The 20,794-nt window shown below is 35.2% G+C and overlaps 1 protein-coding gene across 1 annotated transcript in view; it reads left to right on the top strand.

Annotated features, from left to right (window-relative positions):
* The window catches only part of LOC131058548 (putative cysteine-rich receptor-like protein kinase 9), a 45,613-nt gene that overhangs the window by 21,768 nt on the left and 3,051 nt on the right, over positions 1-20,794 (top strand). The window contains exon 2 of the mRNA XM_057992301.1: positions 19,149-19,276. Coding sequence (XP_057848284.1) covers positions 19,149-19,276 — 128 coding nt within the window. The remainder of the gene's footprint in view (positions 1-19,148; positions 19,277-20,794) is intronic.

The raw sequence follows: 20,794 nt of genomic DNA, 5'->3' as shown, positions 1-20,794 counted from the left end.
TACCTCCGCACGTGCTCAAATTGATGAGAAGCATAAGGAACTGGCATGTTGACTTTAATCCAAGTGTCGCTTTCTCTAAAAGTCAACAAGCACAAATGAGACAAAAAGAAATCACTTTTTCCCTTTTATAGGGTAAATCAAAATTAGGGTTATGTGGAGGAACACGTAAATTGCTCGTGGTGTCTCATACAACCCTACCAAATCTCATTATCAGGAGATGAATCAAATAACTGCATTCAACATAGCCAAAAAATTTACAGTGCACTGAAATTTATCACATTTATCTAATTCAAATCAAATGTTCAAAATTTTTGATTCATCTCCCGAGGGGGCATTATCAACATCATTTATCAAATCTGGGGCATGGCATAAAAATCTTAAAGCGACATAAAAACTAATCATAACCAAATCAGGACAACACATAATTTTCTTTCAATCAACATGTGCACACACTTCACTTCAAAGAGGGGCAAAATGTAGACGTATAAAAATGACCATATTCCTAAATGAATATTCAATGTTCATTTTATTCTCATTCCTCTATTTAGTTAAATCTAATTTAATTAAATCACCCACGTTGTTCTATCTAATTAAATAAATTATTCAATTTATTTAGTTAAATTCACTTGTCTTTTACATCATTTAATTGAATAAATCATTTTATTTAATTAAATCTCTTCTTCTTACTTTTAATTAAATTTACATTTAATTAATAGTTTACCCCAAATTGAATAAATCTAATTTATTTAATTTCCCAATTTGCAACCAAATTGAAATAAAGCAATTTATTTTAATTAATCCTATTATCCATCATCCACTTGCATTTTCCTACATCTCCCACTTGCATCCTAACACCATTCCTAATTTCTTCTAGAACCCATCTAATCCTAATCAATTAACCTAAATCCATTCATTATCCCTTTTCCCTAAATTTGAGGAGGTCACTTCTCAAATTTGGAGTAAAGTCTTCAAAAGGCATTAAAAGCTTTTATGCCTTCAACAAGCCAACTTGATTGAATACCCCCAAATTTGAAAGGACTCATACAAATTTGTCCCCAAAGTCTTCAAACCATTAATGGTTAACTAACCCTTAGTGGCATGGTTAGAGACTTTTTGACTAACTTAACCCTCATCTAACCCAAGGGTCTCATCAAGCATTGATTGCTTTGACCATGGTTATCCTTTTAACCTTTGCATAAGAGTTTATCCCTTGGGTAAAAGCTTTATCCATTGGACAACCCTAACCTAACCTTAACCCTTACCTTCTAAGGTAACCATGAGGTCTTCTCAAGCATTTAATGCTTCTTTCATCTCCTCTCAAGAAGTCCTATGTTGACAATTGTTACCATTTCATTGGTGAAAATTGTAAACATGGATTGATAACTTTCAATCTTGACCCTTGATTAACTCCTTCAATCTTGACCATCCATTGCCCTATTTTCACTATAAATCGAGCTCTCATTCCTCCATTTTAAGGATCCATGCAAGCTTTTAGTATCTCATTTATGCTCAAATTTATCAATACATCTAGCTTCTCTTTGTAATAGGAATTAATCTAATAAGCATTTTAGACTATTTCCTTTATGATCGGTGTAAATCATTAACTAGTATATCATGTTAGGATAGTATTGCTACTAATCTTGTCATCTTATAATCTAGTTTACTTCATTTGTAAAATAATGCATAGATAGGATGCATTTCATGCTAAACTAAATCTAAAGCATCCCTCGTTCTTGCATTCGTCATCCCTAAGTCACTTTGCTCAGTGATCTGAGAGCAAAGGCATTGGCTTGAGGGACCTTGTGAGATAGAGAACCATGGAACCTACCTTGGGAAGTTGAGTTATTCTTCATGACTCCATAACTTGCACCAAGAAGTCCTGTGGGTGTGTGAACAAGCTCTTTGAGACCACATTTTCACATTTTAAGTTTCATCGACTTGTTTTTCACGCACATAGGTTCAAACGGATCGTTCGTAGGTGTCATGGATTCCAAGTTAGGATCCATCAAATTTTGATAATTTTTAGCACTTAGGGCACTCAAGGGACAATGTCGGTAGGGTATGACCCTGAGCATTTGACCGAGTGGGGGCAAATTAGGACCATTAATAGAGTAATAAAGGCTAAATGGACATGTCGGAGCTCACGGTTCGTGATCACGACAAGATGAACGAGAAATTGGCCATGCGACAACATTCAATTGAATGAGATTGACGATTTTTTCGCCAACCGAAAAATTGCTGCCCTAATAAAACCCTGAGAATTCGACTGAGGTGGGGGGAAAAATAGGACCATGCATAAGGTAATAATGAATTGTATCAAGTATTGTTCATTAAATGAATTGTATTGTATTGTTCATTATACAAACAACACTTACGATGAAATGAAATAAATTGTATTGTTCATTAAATAACTATTGTATTGTTCATTAAATGAATTATATTGTTCATTATACAAACAACACTTACAATGAAATGAAATAAATTGTATTGTTCATTAAATAACCATTTTTAACCATTGTTAATTATTAAAATGAAGATTAAAGATTTCCATGATAACACCATGCACAGATGAGCAACAATTTATATGATCGTATATCAACTTTTGTATATATAAAAATATCAAATGATTACAAATGTATGTCCATACACAAATATGGCATAAATGCCAACTAAAACAAAATGTATGTCTAAATACGTGAATGTATGTTCGTATACAAAATATACATGCCAACTAGACATTTAAGCATCCCAAAACTATCTATAACATCCTAACTACTGATGGATCATCAAAATCGATCCTCTTCGTCGTACTACTCAGCTCTGAAGGATCATACACAAGAAAAACAAAACATGATTAATATTTGTAGACACCTAAAAGTTGCACAATGAATTAAGTGAATTTTATTCATTTAATTATTCTTAATTCTTCCTATTAATTAAATTAAGATTTAATTAATATACCCTTTTTCTATCTAAGCCATTTAATTAAATTTACATTTAACTAAATACCCTCCATCTAGCCATTTTAATTAAATTTACATTTAATTAAAGATATCAATTTATCCCCTTTCCCATTTTAATTAAATCTACATTTAATTAAAATCTCATTTGCATTTAAATAAATCTAAATTTATTTATAAATCCCCCCACTTGCAAAATCCTACATATGCAAGTTGCAACCAAATTGAAATAAAGCAATTTATTTTAATTAATTATATTTTCCCTCACCCACTTGCAAAATCCTACACCTCCCACTTGCATCCTAAATCCTATTCCTAATTCTTCTAGAATTCTTCTAAACCTAATCAATTAACCCAAAACCCTCCATTATCCCTTTCCCCTAAATTTGAGGAGGTCACTTCTCAAATTTGGATTAAAGTCTTCAAAATGCATTAAAGCCTTTATCCATTCAACAACCTAACTTGTTCAATGCCCCCAAATTTGAAAGGACTCTTACAAATGATAACTCAATGATGAACCACTAGTACCAAACCGGTACTGAGAGGGGGGGTGAATCAGTACAAACACAAATATCGTCAAAAACCGGTTTGATAGCAAATACCCCAAATGATTGATAAACAGGAATACCGGTAAAACAAAGTGCAACCGGTAACATCCAGTATGGCTCAATCAGTCATGAACCGGTCACTCAATAAGCTTTCCTCTTAACTCATTACTACAGTATCATTATATTCTCATGCATAAACCACTAAACTTTACCATCAGATCTTCACAACAATGAGTTCACTATGTTTTATAGACAGACATAAAACATAGAACCTTCATGTGCTGAACAGATAAAACAAAGCATCACAAGACAGAAGCGTTTCACATGACACACATAATTTTCACGTGGAAACCCAACTGGGAAAAACCACGATGGGGATGAATACCCACAAGCTGCTTTTTGAACTCTTTAGAAGTCCACTCTATTAGGAGCCTTGTCCGGTTAAGGACATTACAATAGGTTCTGGTAAGAACCGATCCTGTTAAGGATCACCCGGTTAAGGGTTAAACCCGGTAGGGTCACCTTGTTAGAGGATTTCAAGAACTCAATAGCTGAAAGGATCTCCTAAGCTTCTCTAGCTTCTCAGAACTCATTAACCTTGAGTTACTTGGTTAAGGGATTTGAAACAAGCCGGTTAAGACCACCTGATTTAAGGGATTTTGAATCAAGCCAGTTAAGGCTACCTTGTTAGGGGATTTTACAACTGTTGAAATGGTTAGAGATCAACAGGTATTACAATGATCTGTTAACAACACTTAATGCTAATGCAGATCCATTTAGGCTCCTCTTTTCCTTCTGCACATTCACTTTGCAGGTATCTCTTCTCTCCTTTGGTCTAGCAAGAATCACGTATCACTTTCCTTGGATACACACTCACAAATTTTGCCAACAACCTCAGAAAGAAACCCAACATCAACCTTATAGGAGACATACAGGTTGGTAGCAAAAAACCCTAAACCCTAAACCTGTTAGGTTAAGCAATTCAAACAGTTCGATCCTGACCATTGAATCATGCTGCATTAAATGCAACAATCTTGAATCGATCTCAAGACATTCTCCATCATCCATTATCCACCTTTTTCATGGCAGCTGATAACCCATCATGTGTTATCACTGTTTGACAGACTTCGCACATTCCCGAGGTAGATAGGAATAGTCATCTTCATGCAAGATCCTTCACGCACACAGAGCTTACATGGCAACACAATTTGTCCTTCATCATACTGTTAACTCATCACACAAAGATCACCGATTGAGTCACACAAACTTGAGGTACTCCAACCGGAAACCCCAAAGTGGAAGCTACCTACCAATTGGTAGTCATATAGTGCTTCCATGTGCCGGTTCCCATAACTTCATACCGGTTCCCATAACTACATGCCAGTTCACCTTGAAAAAATATGCCGCTTCACTTTGGCATATAAATCGGTTCACACATATGTCGGTTCCTCTCTCTTCACTTATCACATGTGTCAGTTCACACAATGTCCCATATTGACATCAATGACAACATACAATATCATTATGTCTTCATGCCGGTTCACATAAGGCTCAGGCTGGTTCACATAATGCCAACAACAAAGTTATCCACAAAGTCTTCATAACCATTAATGGTTAACTCAAACCCTCTTACATGGTTAAATAATTTCCATAAACTCAACCTCCATCTAACCCAAGGGTCTCATCAAGCATTTATTGCTTTGACCATGGTTATCCTTAAACCTTTGCACAAGAGTTTATCCTTTGGGTAAAAGCTTTATCCAATGGATCACCTTAACCTAACCTTAACCCTTAACTCCTAGGGTAACCATGAGGTCTTCTCAAGCATTTAATGCTTCTTACACCTCCTCTCAACCAACCTTATGTTGACAATTGTTACCATTTCATTGGTGCCAATTGCAAACATGGATTCCCAACTTTCAAACTTGAACCTTGATTAAACCTTTCAATCCTAGCCATCCATTGCCCTATTTTTGCTATAAATAGAGCTCTCATTCCTCCATTTTAAAAAGGATCCAAGTCTTTAGCATCATACTTATACCCAAATCCATCCAAGCTTAAATATCTCATTTTATGCTCATAATTTAGCCTCTCTTTTCAATAGGAATTAATCTAAATATGCATGTTTAGAGTATTTTCCTTATTATTTAGCTTAATCATAGACTAATATATCATGCTAGGATAGTCTTGTTACTAGTCTTCTTACAACTAGTTTATTGCATTTGTAGCATCATGCATAGCTTAGGATGCATCTCATAGTAAATCAACAAAAAACATCCCTCGTTCTTGCATTTGCCATCCCTAAACCATTTTGCTTAGTGATCTGAGAGCAAAAACATTGGTTTGAGGGACTGTGCAAGATAGAGAACCATGAAACCATCCTTGGGAAGCTGAGTTATACTTCATAACTCCATAGCTTGCACCAAGAAGTCCTGTGGGTGTGTGAGAAAGGCTCCATAGAGCTCTGTTTTCCACATTTTGAGTTCTATCGACCCGCTTTTCCCACATACATTTCTGGCGCCCACCATGGGGCATCACCCCATATATCTCATCGATTTTGAAATATAACCACTTTTGCAGGTCCATGGAAAACGAGAATCAGTGCGTGGGAATCATTTCCTATCGCATCTGGTCAATAGCCTAGCGCATCCAGTTCACTGTTCAGTGCATGGGGTCTATCATCTAGCGCGTAAAGTCTGTTTATTAGCGCATAAGAATATTAAAAAATTTCTGTATGTCTCGACGCGGGATAAAAATAGAGCAGTGCTTTTGGCACACAGAGTAGCGCATCCCAACAACAGTGTAGCGCGTCACCACCTTCTTTTAGCGCATCACGACTATTGTGTAGCGCATACAGTTTGTCCTGTAGCGCATCAAAAATAGATAGAAATCAAAGTTTCAAAATCTATAACCAGGAATTAAAAAATAGACTTGTTGAAGTCCACCAACCATCTAACATTTTCAACTTGTTTTCTTGCAGGATTCTAACAAATCTATTGCAGATGGGAGCTTAAAATTTTAAAAATATTAAGATAGTTAGGATTTTCACTAACTTAGTTAAGTTAGTTTAAATTTTTAAACTTCTTCTATTCTTGAAAATTGAACTCACTTATTTCCTTTGGGCTATAAAAAGAATCACTAAATCGAACATTTCTTGCTTTCATAGGAGAAAACCTATTTTTGGGCTCTAAAAAGAACAAGACAAACATTTCTTTTTTGCAAAAATAAAGCTATAAAAGGAACCTCACCATCCTTTGGTGTATAAAAGGATTCATCTTCAATTTTTGTGCAAAGAAAAGAACCTCACCTAAAAAGTTTTGTTGCAATCAAAGAGGGAAGTTATTCCCCTTTTGTTTACCGATTTTTCTTTTGTTGACCAAATCAAACCTTTTGCTTTGTTGACTCGGTTATTTCCTTAGATTAAATAATCACTGATTTGGGGAAGTAAAATTAACACCATGCTTTTTTGGAGCAACATCTCCCAATAGAGGTTAGCAAATCATTTATCTTAAAAGGCTAAAAAGAAAAATTGTTTGCCTTGTCTCGAAAGTGGAAGGAATATGCTCTCCCCTTAACTGGGTGATCAAAAATCTAGACCACTCTTAAAAGCTTTCTTTACTTCAAGCAATAAATCCTTTGGCAGGCCTGCCTTCCCGAGGAGTTGGGATCAACTCTTAAAGCCATTTATGGCCGGTGTGAAGGGAATGACCTACGTGGGAAACAGCTTTGACGCCAAGTGTTCCAACCCACTATAATCAAAAATGGAAAGTGACGAAAGTCCTTTTCAATGGTTGCGCGCAGCAATTAGCCTTCCCCCAGTATCCTCGAGATATGTAAAGCCTTTGTTCTAAAGGTTGGGAAGCCTCCTGAGGGAGTTTATCACTAATAGCCAAACAGGAAGCCTGATTACGAGCCATAGAAATAGAAACTTTGAACCGAGTTAGTAACCAGACATTTATAACATCATAGTGCAAGGGTGGCGAAGAATCTGCCCCCGATATTACTCACCATATATCTCCCAAGATAACTACTCAATTGTGAAGCAATTCACTTTGAGGTAATTTCTGGCAAAATGCAAAAAAATGGGTGCCCTCTAGGGGGTGACATGGCTATTTGAGCTAACGGAGTATCGAGACTAGTGGCCTATGATGTTATTTATGACCTTTGAATAAAGAGTCTTTCTGAAGTGTATTTTTCGTATCCAAACCTGTTAAAACATTGAGGATTTGAACACATCCTCACAAAACATACACTTTTTGTTAGATTAGACAAAAATGGTTGTCTTCTTTGTGCTGTGCTTGCATTACTACTTCAAAAAATCATCCATCAAGGCTGAAAAACTCACAATCAAATCCAAAAATTACCGAAAAACCAACCAAAGGAAAAATCAAGGCAGATTAGCATGCGGGAACAACTCCTTAGCGCATAGGGTATTTCTGTTAGTGCATCGAAGCATCAAGTTAGTGCGTCTGATCAAAACAGTAGCATTTTATCCAAATTTCAAAACAGTGTTAAACAATTAGCGCATTGGAAAAATAGTCTAGCACGTTGAAGCATCAATTTAGCGCGTAGGGTTTAATAGTTAGCGCATTGGTGGCCCATATTGGCACATGACCTTTTTGAACCAAGGCAAAAGAAAAATAAACCAGTTAGCACGTATCAAGGGGCAGTGTAGCGTGTGGAGTCTTTTCTCTAGCACATTGAGAATTCTTTTTAGCGCATCTAGTCTCTGGCTTAGCGCATGGTCAAAACTCAAAAAACCAGAGATCAAAACAAGCCTTTCTAGAAAAAGTTTTCAAACTTATTGAGTATCCTTTCAGGTCCAATATCAAACGTGATCACAAGAAATCAAATCAAAACACCAAAGAAATCATTTCCAAATCAAACAAGTTAGTCTTAGAACAAAAGTTGTCAAATCCAAAACTAGCTAAAGATAAGACTTTATCCTATCAAAATCAGGTATTATCATCACCTTGATCAAAAGGTCCATCATCTAAAGGATTCTATCAAACAACATACCAAGTTTAAACCTTAAGTTGTCAAATCAAGTTTCCATATCGGGAGACTTTATCCATATCATTTGACACACTTTGTCGTGAGGGGGCATCTAAACCTTCATTTGATAAAAGTAGACTTTAAGTTTCCAAATGAAGTATCTCAATCCAAACATCGAAGGAAACCATTGATCATTTGTGTATGACCACTCCTCATATTTTGAGACGAATAAGTCTTCATCATAAAACTAAGTTAAAGAAGAGACAACCTAGTCTTAAGACCCTTATCAATAGGAGTAAATTTCTCTAAATTAACCTATCAAAAACATCAACTTTGATCATTCATATGACCATTCATTATCAAACCAAAAAAAAAAAAAGGAAACTCGGTCAAAGGAAATGAGTCCTAACATAAATCAAGATCACAATATCATGACTTCCCAATTTGATCCCATCTTCGATCAAGATCCCACTTGTCAAGAATCTTATGATGATCCCCTAATCTTTTGGTATTCCATCCACGATGACCCCCTTTCATTTCAAGAGCAGAGTCCCATTCAACATCCATCTCTTAAGCAAAATCATGATATTCCTTCCATATCCTCCACTATTCTAATTCAAAATCAAGAGAAAAGCACAAACTCAAATGATCCTATTTCAAGTCAAGATCAAGATCAAGGAATCTCTTCATCCTCCAAATCTATCTTAGGTCCTTTCATTCCAAAGTCAATCTCTTCATCCTCCAAATCTATCTTAGGTCCTTTCATTCCAAAGTCAATCTCTTCATCCTCCAAACCTATCTTAGGTCCTTTCATTCCACAATCAAACTCTTCATCCCTTCCATCCATCTTGGGTCCTTACCTCCCTCCATCACTAGTCCATCACCTCAAATGATCCATAAGAAAGATAAAAAAAGGAATAAATCTTCAAACTTCTTTCAACCCTCTATCTAAATATCTTCCCAAATATATTCTTCCATCATTTCCTCCATCTATTTTGGGTCCTTATATCCCAAAATTTGATTTTCCTCTATCTCTTCATCACTTCTCAAGTTGTGTACCGACACTCATCTTGAATGCATTTCCCTCTATCCTCGCACAAATATTCAAACATTCTATCTATTATCCAACACCTCTTTTCTATCCTTCAATCCCTATCATTCAATCCTTTGCATAAATCTTTCATCTGTGAAATAGGCATTTGTGTCATTTTGTCACATGCTTGACCATGCTCGAATCTCATGTTTAGTCCTTTTCTTAGATATCTATTCATGAAATGCTTCAGAATCCGAGGTTGTTCCTCTTTAACATTTTCTTCGGTTGGGATACACACTCAATCTAGAAAAGAACCACTTATCGTATCTTGGTACTGACATCTTTTGATTACTATATCTCATACACTTAATTGATTGCTCTAAATCATTGTGATCTCTTAAATTGAAGACATGGCTAGTGAAAAATCTAAAATCTTGCTTTAGCGCCACTGTAATTATTAGACCCATGTAAGTTTCATCACTTACAAGCCAATGCAAGAAAAATAAAGAGGAAAAAAGAAATATCAAAAGCATGAGCAAGAAAATGAATATCAAGAAAAGCAAACTGCAATGAAATGCAATATCAAAATGATTGGCTATGAGAACATGCAAGTAACTCCATCGGGGCTATGGACGCCTGGCTGGCAATGGAGCAATATTTGTGAGATTACAGCAATAACCTCATCGAGGCTATGGACGCTTGCTGGCAGTGAGACTCTATCCAAGATGCTTTTGAAGTCAAGGTGACTTGTGTAGCTAGCCATGTTGGATTCTGAAGATTACAATGATCATATGAGCCAGAATGAACCCACTTGCACACACATGGGTAATCAAAGACTAAGTACCTTGATCCAGTTTGGGATTCTTCTTCCCTTTTGAGTCTACTTCCTAGTTGCAAGAAATGTTCAGTTGAAATTCCAGAGGTTCTAAGTGTGGGTTGGGTCTCTATCTTTGAAAAGTTTGAGAACACTTATTCAGATGATGCTAAATGTTGTGACAATCTTACATATCACCTCTTTGCAAATGGAAACCTCTATGCTTGGGGGCAAAGTTCATCCACTCTATTCTTCTTACCATATCTCCCATTATCCTTCCTCCAATATCCATTACCCTATCTAACTTCATCATTATCTATAATCTTGCTTCACCTCATCCATATCCTCTAATCCATATCCCTTATCCTATCTATTCATATCTTCTATCATCCAATTATTTCTACAATCTTGCTTCACTTTATCCATACTATCTATCCTATCTATTCATATCTTCTATCATCCAGTTATTTCTATATTTTGCTATCTATCCATCATCTAGTGCTATCTACCATCTTGCTTCACCTTATCCATATCCTGTAATCCATATCCCCTTTTCCATCATTGATCTTGATCAAAACTATGGACAAAAAATCCATTTCCACCTCAATGGTTCAAACATCCATTCATAATATTCCTTGTCTTTCTATACATTGGGGCAACCAAATACATCTTTCTTCTAATCCACAAACTCAAAAAAATCAAACTATCCAAAAAACTCAAAAAAATCAAAATATCCAAAAAACTCAAAAAAATCAAAATATCCAAAAAACTCAAAAAAAATCAAAATATCCAAAAAAACTCAAAAAAATCAAAATATCCAAAAAACTCAAAAAAATCAAAATATCAAAAAACTAAAAATCAAAAAATCGACAAAATCAAAACATGAAAGCATGACCCATCCATCAAATCAATTCAACAACAGGAAAAATCTCAAAGTTTGGAATCAAACTGATCACATGTCTTGTTAATTAATTCATTACTCGAAATAAACATCAACATCAAACATGTCTTATACAAGGATAGGTACACTCGAAACCAGACAGATCGGTCTTATACGGGGTACTCACTCTTTGAAACCAGATATTCCCATCAATCATCGAGTCTTGATAATCAATCCATCTATCAACATCAAGATCAACATGTCTTATACAAGGATAGGTACACTCGAAACTAGACAGATCGGTCTCATACGGGGTACTCACTCTTTGAAACCAGACATTTCTATCAATCATCGAACAAATCAAAACAATGACATAGATCAATATGGCTACTGGATTTTATTATAGTTAGCCTTATCTTTATCAATTGATGGTAGTACATGTTTCACAAATCATATTGTACATATCATATCCACCCATCTGAGACATCACCATAAATTCACAAAATGCTTATCAATCTTGGACATACTTAGCGTAGTCACTATCCTTGATTTTTCTGAATTAGCTATCCAAATCATATACCACCATGGCTTGGTGATCAACGTACATATCCATATTGAAGTAGTATCAACAACAAGGGCAAAATTTTGACTTTCCTGGGGGCCTTTCGCCTTTAAGATTTTCAACATCAGACCAAACACGTAGCAAGACAACAAGGATCAAACAACCAACAAATGACAAACGCCAATGCAAGAAGGCTAGACATCACGAACTTGAACTGATTTCAACTAAACAAAGATCTATTTGCAAGATGTTTTAATTGACAAGAATACATTTCCAATAGCATGCATGATTACTTATGGTTGTTAATTTTTGCTTATCATATCTCCTGAGCACATCCAAGATGTCTTACGACTAGAGAAGCAAGGAAGGAATGTGATGTTTTATTTGTCTTCTATCTATGAGTGAAGTCTTTTATCATGCAAATTTGTCCTACGAAGCAATCAGGTGGCATATCGCTGAGGACATTTCGGATTTGTATGGGACAAAGGTTAACTCTTGTCTATTTACGCAAGCAACACTCAGGTCATCTTGGTTCAATTATACCTCGATGCTTGTGTCATCTTGCAATATCTAAATCCATGTAAGCTATACTCAAGTCGTTATGGTTCAATTATACCATGATGCTTGTATCAACTTTCAACAAATCAAGGCTCGATGATGGAAACAAAGGAAGCACTGGCACTTTGATCACAATAGATGGCAACATTGAGAATGATAATGCATATTAATCTTTGCATTAGCTGCACATCATTATCATCTTAATCTTTCATTAAGTTGCATATCATTTTAATCTTTCATTTAGTTGCACATCATTATCATTATCATACATCTCATTTTCAAGATACATCTCACATCTCATAAATCAAAGCAATGCATCATCACATTTTCATTCATCTCATCATCAATCATAAATGCGAGTCATAATCGAGATCAAGAGCATTTATCTAAGCATCACATAATCCTCATAGAATCTCATATCGAAACATAATGTATATCATTCATCATTGCATCCCTCACATGCATATCTATCACATCATCATGGAATCTTTCTTCACTTTCATATCTTCATCATTCTTCCAAACTATCTTCATCATTCTTCCAAACTATCTTCTATCATTCTTCCAAACTATCTTCTATCATGTCTTATATAGGATGTATCTTTCCTGAAACCAGATGTTTTGATCAGTTCTTATACAGGATATATCGTTCCTAAAACCAAATGTTTTGATCAGCTCTTATACAGGATGTATCTTTCCTGAAACCAGATGTTTTGATCGGTCTTATACAAGATATATCGTTCCTGAAACCAAACGCTCGATCATCCATGTCTTATATAGGCGGTATCATTCCTGAAACCAGACGCTTGATCATCCATGTCTTATACAGGCGGTATCATTCCTGAAACCAGATGCTGAATCATCCATATCTTATATAGGAGGTGTCATACCTGAAACCAAACTTGATCTTAATTTCATCAATCTTAATCTCAATCCAATCAATCTAATCAATCTTATCAAACCCATGCATGTCATCACTATCCACTCTTCTATCTTTCAAATAGAATTCTTCTTCTTTTGAGAGATCATTCATGCCTTTTGTGCATGAATGATCTCCCGAGGGGGCATTATCATATCAAATCTCAACATCAATTTCATATCAGTTTCATATCAAATCAATTCTTCATATCTGGGGCATCATCAATATCGCTCATCAAATCTGGGGCATCATATCGACTTTTCATATGAAATCAATTTTTCATATCCACAGCATCATATCGACTTTTCATATCAAATCAATATTTTCATATCCACAACATCATATCGATCAAATTTTGACATCATATCCAATAGATTTTCTTTGAATCAACATGTTCTCACACATTAACTCAAAGAGGGGCAAAATGTAGACACCTAAAAGTTGCACAATGAATTAAGTGAATTTTATTCATTTAATTATTCTTAATTCTTCCTATTAATTAAATTAAGATTTAATTAATATACCCTTTTTCTATCTAAGCCATTTAATTAAATTTACATTTAACTAAATACCCTCCCTCTAGCCATTTTAATTAAATTTACATTTAATTAAAGATATCAATTTATCCCCTTTCCCATTTTAATTAAATCTACATTTAATTAAAATCTCATTTGCATTTAAATAAATCTAAATTTATTTATAAATCCCCCCACTTGCAAAATCCTACAAATGCAAGTTGCAACCAAATTGAAATAAAGCAATTTATTTTAATTAATTCCATTTTCCCTCACCCACTTGCAAAATCCTACACCTCCCACTTGCATCCTAAATCCTATTCCTAATTCTTCTAGAATTCTTCTAAACCTAATCAATTAACCCAAAACCCATCCATTATCCCTTTCCCCTAAATTTGAGGAGGTCACTTCTCAAATTTGGAGTAAAGTCTTCAAAATGCATTAAAGCCTTTATCCATTCAATGCCCCCAAATTTGGAAGGACTCTTACAAAGTTATCCACAAAGTCTTCATAACCATTAATGGTTAACTCAAACCCTCTTACATGGTTAAAGAATTTCCATAAACTCAATCTCCATCTAACCCAAGGGTCTCATCAAGCATTTATTGCTTTGACCATGGTTATCCTTAAACCTTTGCACAAGAGTTTATCCTTTGGGTAAAAGCTTTATCCAATGGATAACCTTAACCTAACCTTAACCCTTAACTCCTAGGGTAACCATGAGGTCTTCTCAAGCATTTAATGCTTCTTACACCTCCTCTCAACCAACCTTATGTTCACAATTGTCACCATTTCATTGGTGCCAATTGCAAACATGGATTCCCAACTTTCAAACTTGGCCCTTGATTAAACCTTTCAATCCTAGCCACCCATTGCCCTATTTTTTCTATAAATAGAGCTCTCATTCCTCCATTTTAAAAATGATCCAAGTCTTAAGCATCATACTTATACTCAAATCCATCCAAGCTTAAATATCTCATTTTATGCTAATCATTTAGCCTCTCTTTTCAATAGGAATTAATCTAAATATGCATGTTTAGAGTATTTTCCTTATCATTTAGCTTAGTCATAGACTAATATATCATGCTAGGATAGTCTTGTTACTAATCTTGTCTTTTTATAACTAGTTTATTGCATTTGTAGCATCATGCATAGCTTAGGATGCATCTCATACTAAATCAACAAAAAGCATCCCTCGTTCTTGCATTTGCCATCCCTAAACCATTTTGCTCAGTGATCTGAGAGCAAAAACATTGGTTTGAGGGACCGTGCAAGATAGAGAACCATGGAACCATCCTTGGGAAGCTAAGTTATACTTCATAACTCCATAGCTTGCACCAAGAAGTCCTGTGGGTGTGTGAGCAAGGCTCCATAGAGCTCCGTTTTCCACATTTTGAGTTCTATCGACCCGCTTTTCCCGCATACAATATTAGTCATATTATATAATTCACATTCGAAAAGTTAACATAAAAATGAACTATAATTGAACTATTCATGTTTACCTCATCTCCACATTTTCTCTTCAGCTTTGCAGGACTCTTGATGTATGTCTTCGATAGAGGAGGTATATTTTCAATATTTTCATACACAACCTACATATGTTTAGAAACATGACATTGATACAAGTTAGCATATAATTGTCACTGATAATAACAATTTATATCTACTAAACACAAAATAAAATAAACACACATCTAGTCAAGGCATCTCTCTTCTTCATCTGCAGGTATACTAGGTGTAGTCATCAAGGATGTGAAGCCAAGAATTCTCTGTATATATACACAACAAGTATATGAAACTATCAATTTATGTCTAAACGTGTATAATCACTATAAGTTATTTAAACTATTCATTCAATCATATTTGCATTCAATTACCTTTCTCTTGTTGCCAACTGTACTACCAGATCCTAAATCACACTACCCTGCACTCGTGTTGCTTGTTCCCTACAAGAGTAAAATAAGATATACATGCAAGTTACTACATAATCTAATTAATACCAATATAAATGATGAGCATGTATGTACAATAAAATACAAACGACTAGGTGCAATAATATATGTATCGTCAAGCTATCAAGGCCAAATGAAATGGCCAACAAGGTGCCCTCCCGAATCTGTCTCAACTCCTCCTCGGTCATCAACTGTTAAATAGACCATGTAAATAAAAAATAGTACTTAATATTATCTAGATTATAAATATTCATTTAAAATATAACATGAATGCTGAACATACAAATCTTACCACTACATCATCAATGTATGATGACAATGCCTCCTCACCTCTAGCATGCGAGGACTCCCCAGGGTATCCTCCAGTCTATGTCATAACATCTGGTGCATCATGGATCTCATGCACCTCATAATCTGCACTGTCCGCAGGAGGATCAACGGGTTGTCCAACTGGACCCAAGCATACGTGCCCACACATGGCACAACTATGGGGCACGCATATGTGTGGAGCCAAGGATGACATGTAAGATGAGCTACTGACCCAACCTGAGAAACCAAAAGGCTACTCAAAGAGTGAATAGTCGATATGGTCTATGAAACCGCCTCACAAATGATATCTGGATGCTACAATGGAGGTGGGGGATCAACAAGAGGAGGGGGGACATATGGGCCCTGGACTACTCTGACTGCCCTAGGTCTATTTTGGGGCATACCTAAACCCACACCTTGGAAAGGTTGGATGTCAAAGTAGTTCACATGTTTGCGTAAAACAAACTCAGCATACAATTTTTTTATGAAATAGAAGGGGACATCAAGATTGTTGTTGAATAGTTTGTTGAAAACCATCCACCAATGATCCCAAAAATTTTTTACAATACCATCATTTGTGCACCATTTAATAGAAATTTTTATTTTTTGGGGGTCTACGGGTTGACCAGTGCGGGGATTCACAAACAATGAGGCGATATCGGCTTTCGATATCTCGAGATCCTTGATATCCTTATACGACAAGCCATCCACATATTGTTCCCTCATAGAATCTTGCCACAAAAGGGCGACATTGTGCTCCTCAGTCATGGTTTCCATATTCTTTATGATCGACGTGAGAGGATCAAACATTGGGTTTAGACGAGGGATCCTACAATATACATCTGCAATCCCCCTCATTTCATTCAAATTTTGTGCAATCAAATCCTGAATTGAGGGGGGTTTGGCAAAGGAGGGTTTGGTTGTTGTAGTTGTGGTTCATCAATGTTTTCATTGTTATCCCCCATTTTAACCTAATTGAATGTAAACAATTGAATTTAGTTAACAAATTTAAACAATTTTGTATTTGATTTTAAAAAACATAGTTTTCATGAAAAAAACCATATTTTCAATGAAAAATCAAATAAACATTAACAAAAAATACAAAAATTGAATGAAAATGATTGAAAACAATAAAAATCTTACCTTTCAATCTAGTTTTTAGCAATTTTTGCTCAAAACACCGGATATCGGATAAATCGGATATCGGATTTTAATAAAATCGCATAGATCGTGGGTTAAAAATGACTCACGGGTTGTCACAGTCGAAATATATTTGTCTCAGAAATTCAGATATCCAATTTTTATACTTAAATTATTTTAAAATAACATTATATTATATAATGTAATAATATATTATATAATGTAATAATATATTATATAATGTAATAATATATTATATAATATAATAATATATTATATAATATTATTATAATAATATATTATTATATTATAATATATTATTATATTATATAATATAATAATATATTATATAATATGTAATATATATTATTACATTATATATTATATAATATATTTTTTAATTTTAAATGACAAATAAAAAACAGATATCTGATATTATCGAATATCCGATTTGCCTAGGTAATTACCATGCCAAGGTGTACTGACACCCAGGCCAAGCAAAAAGTCAACATGGATTCTCGCGTTTTTAGGCGAGTGGAGAAGGCTATTTTTTTCACATCGCCACTTTTTGGCCCCCCATGATCTTGCACTAACCCTCATGCACATTTTCAAGAGCATAATTAAGGAAATTATAGACAAATAACATTTTTAAGGAAATTATAGAAAAATTATGTGCTAACATATTGCACTGTCTAAAAAGGATAATCTTTACAAGGATACAATAGAAACTAGTTCTCAATCGGGTGATCGTGAACTTGAAGAGGAATCACTGGTGTATTTTGTGGAACGGGTATTTTGTGGAATGAGGTAGAGGTTGTCCAAGAAGAGAAATCCAAGGAGAAAGAAGAGAAAGATCTTGTTGCTCAACAAGTATGCATTTTGCTTAATTGAGCCTCAAGGAGCACTTGTTCTACCCTACTAACAGTTTTTTAAAATTCAAATAAATATGTGCCTATTTTGTTCACAAAATATAGCAATTTAAGAGCATAATAAGGAAATTATAGAAAATAGCATGCGCATTTTTAAGAGAATAATTAAGGAAATTATAAAAAAATAGCATTTTTTCAAGAAATTATAGAAAAATTATGTGCTAACATATTGCACTATCTAAAAAGGATAATCTTTACAAGGATGCAATGGAAACTATTTCTCAATCGGGTGATCGTGAACTTGCAGAGGAATTGTTGGTGTATTTTGTGGAGCCGGTATTTTTGTTGAACGAGTTATAGGTTGTCCAAGAAGAGAAATCCAAGGAGAAAGAAGAGAAAGATCTTGTTCCTCAACAAATATGCATTTTGCTTAATTGAGCCTCGAGGAGCACTTGTTCTACTCTACTGATGGTTCTTAAACATTCAAATAAGTATGTGCCTATTTTGTTTACAGAATATAGCATTTTAAGAGCATAATTAAGAAAATAATAGAAAATAGCATGTGCATTTTTAAGAGCATAATTAAGGAAATTATACAAAAATAGCATTTTCAAGAAATTATAGAAAAATTATGTGCTAACATATTGCACTATCTAAAAAGGATAATCTTTACAAGGATGCAATGAAAACTAGTTCTCAATCGAGTGATCGTGAACTTGCAGAGGAATTGCTAGTGTATTTTGTGGAATAGGTATACAATTGGTAAAACATATAGTTGGTTGTTCTCTCTCACAGGATAAAGTATATTTTGAATTTTTATTTTGGATTGGGGCATTGAAATGGGGCTTACTTTTGCATTTGGAATTGCAGGGCAAGAAAGAATGCTTTGCTTCATGCTTGTTCATATGCTATGACTTGATCAAACCAGATGTGGCTTTGGAACTTGCCTGGATGAATAATATGATTGAATTTGTGTTTCCATACCTACTTCAGGTTCTTGATATACTCTAATGATTCTGTGAATATTTTAAGTTTCTCTTTAATAAACATTTTAAATCTTTTGCAGAAATAAATATTTGCCTATTTTGTTTACAGAATATGTATGCTCAGCTTCTTCCCCTTTGTGTTGCCAGCACTTCCAATGCTTGGCATGGGAGTGGGCATGGGAGGTTACTTTCAACCAAGTATGAGTGGAATGGGATTGCCTCCCATGCCAGCTTATGGTATGCCACCTATGGGTGGACATTGATGGGATTGAAGAACTTAAAGTGGGACACAATTCTTCAATCATACATGGTTTTTTGAGGTTGATCTTCGAGTGGAGAGATTAGATTGTCAAATTGTTTGTATTGTTGTTTGGTTGGTTGATACAAAATAATGAATCTTTAGTATTATCGTATTGGTCAACCAATTCAAATCTTTCCATCCACCAAGCATTCGACACCCGAACTGTCACATGATAAGATTGTTAAATTGTTTTTATTGTCATTTGGTTGGCTAATACAGAATAATGAATCTTTACTATTATCGTATTGGTCAATAAGTGCAAACCTTTCCATCCATCAAGCATCTGACAAGGATGTTGTATGTCTGACATCATCCTCGTTGGATAAGCAGTGAGACCAATTTATTATGACAACTATCGAGTTTTGTTGATGGCTAAGCAATGAGGGGGCATCAGAATTTTTAAGCAATGAGGGGGCGTCAGAATTTCGATGCCCACCCATTTTATTTCAACGACTTAACAATTTTTTTCGACACCCAGACCGTCGCACATATAGCATCCTCGTCGGTATGGATCCCCTCATAGTCGTCAGACATTCGATAGCTAAACCATGACATAGTCATCTGAATTCAAATGCCCAAACTGTTGTACATACAACATCCTCATTGGTGTCGATGTCGTCATTGCCATCAAAAATTCCAACGACTACATAGTGATGGGGCCGTCTGAATTCAGACGCTCAAACCGTCGCACATACAACATTCTCATCAATATGGATGCCCTGGTTGCCATTGGAATTTCGATGACTTATAGAGTTTTACCGACAGCTAAGCAGTGAGGGGGCCGTCGGAATTCCAATTTATTCTGACGCCTTAGCCGTCGAAATATTACCTGCAAGGTGTTGGAATTCTGATGACGTATCAAGTTTTACTGACGGTTAAGCGCAGTCATGGCCATCCTTAGAAGAGTCTTCAACTACGTCAAAATTCTAACAGTCTTGAGCACCGTCGGAATATCCGACTACAAGTTTCCGATGATATTTCTCATCGGCAGTTCGATGAATTGTAGTCGGAATACCGACAAACTACCATCAAAATTTGAGGCGAAATGTACTAGTGACAAGTCAAGCACTAACTTGTGTGCCGGTGACTCCAATGGTCATTGTACTGAATGACATTCTCTCCCTTACCTTATCAGTGTTCTACAACACAAAGTGATATCAAGGACATCTCATCCTATATGCATCCATGACAGTGTTGTACATACATCTCTTATACTAGTAGCCATCCTATACCGATTGACATCAATGACAACACAATGCCACCACTACATTCCATCCATATAACTTGCATGGTTACCTCGAATAACTTTTGGCCACAACTTGACATTATTTTTGAAATCGTCACAAATATCTAGTTTAATCTTAATGGTGTCACCCCCATAGCTAACATAGAGAACCTAGAGATCAAAACCACAAGGGAAAATAAAAATGAGTAGTATGAATGAGACAAGACTT

The sequence above is a fragment of the Cryptomeria japonica genome, chromosome 4, assembly GCF_030272615.1.
Source record: "Cryptomeria japonica chromosome 4, Sugi_1.0, whole genome shotgun sequence".
Lineage (NCBI taxonomy): Eukaryota > Viridiplantae > Streptophyta > Pinopsida > Cupressales > Cupressaceae > Cryptomeria > Cryptomeria japonica.
Note: the sequence above shows the minus strand (reverse complement) of the source record. Positions and strands in the feature narration are given on the sequence as shown.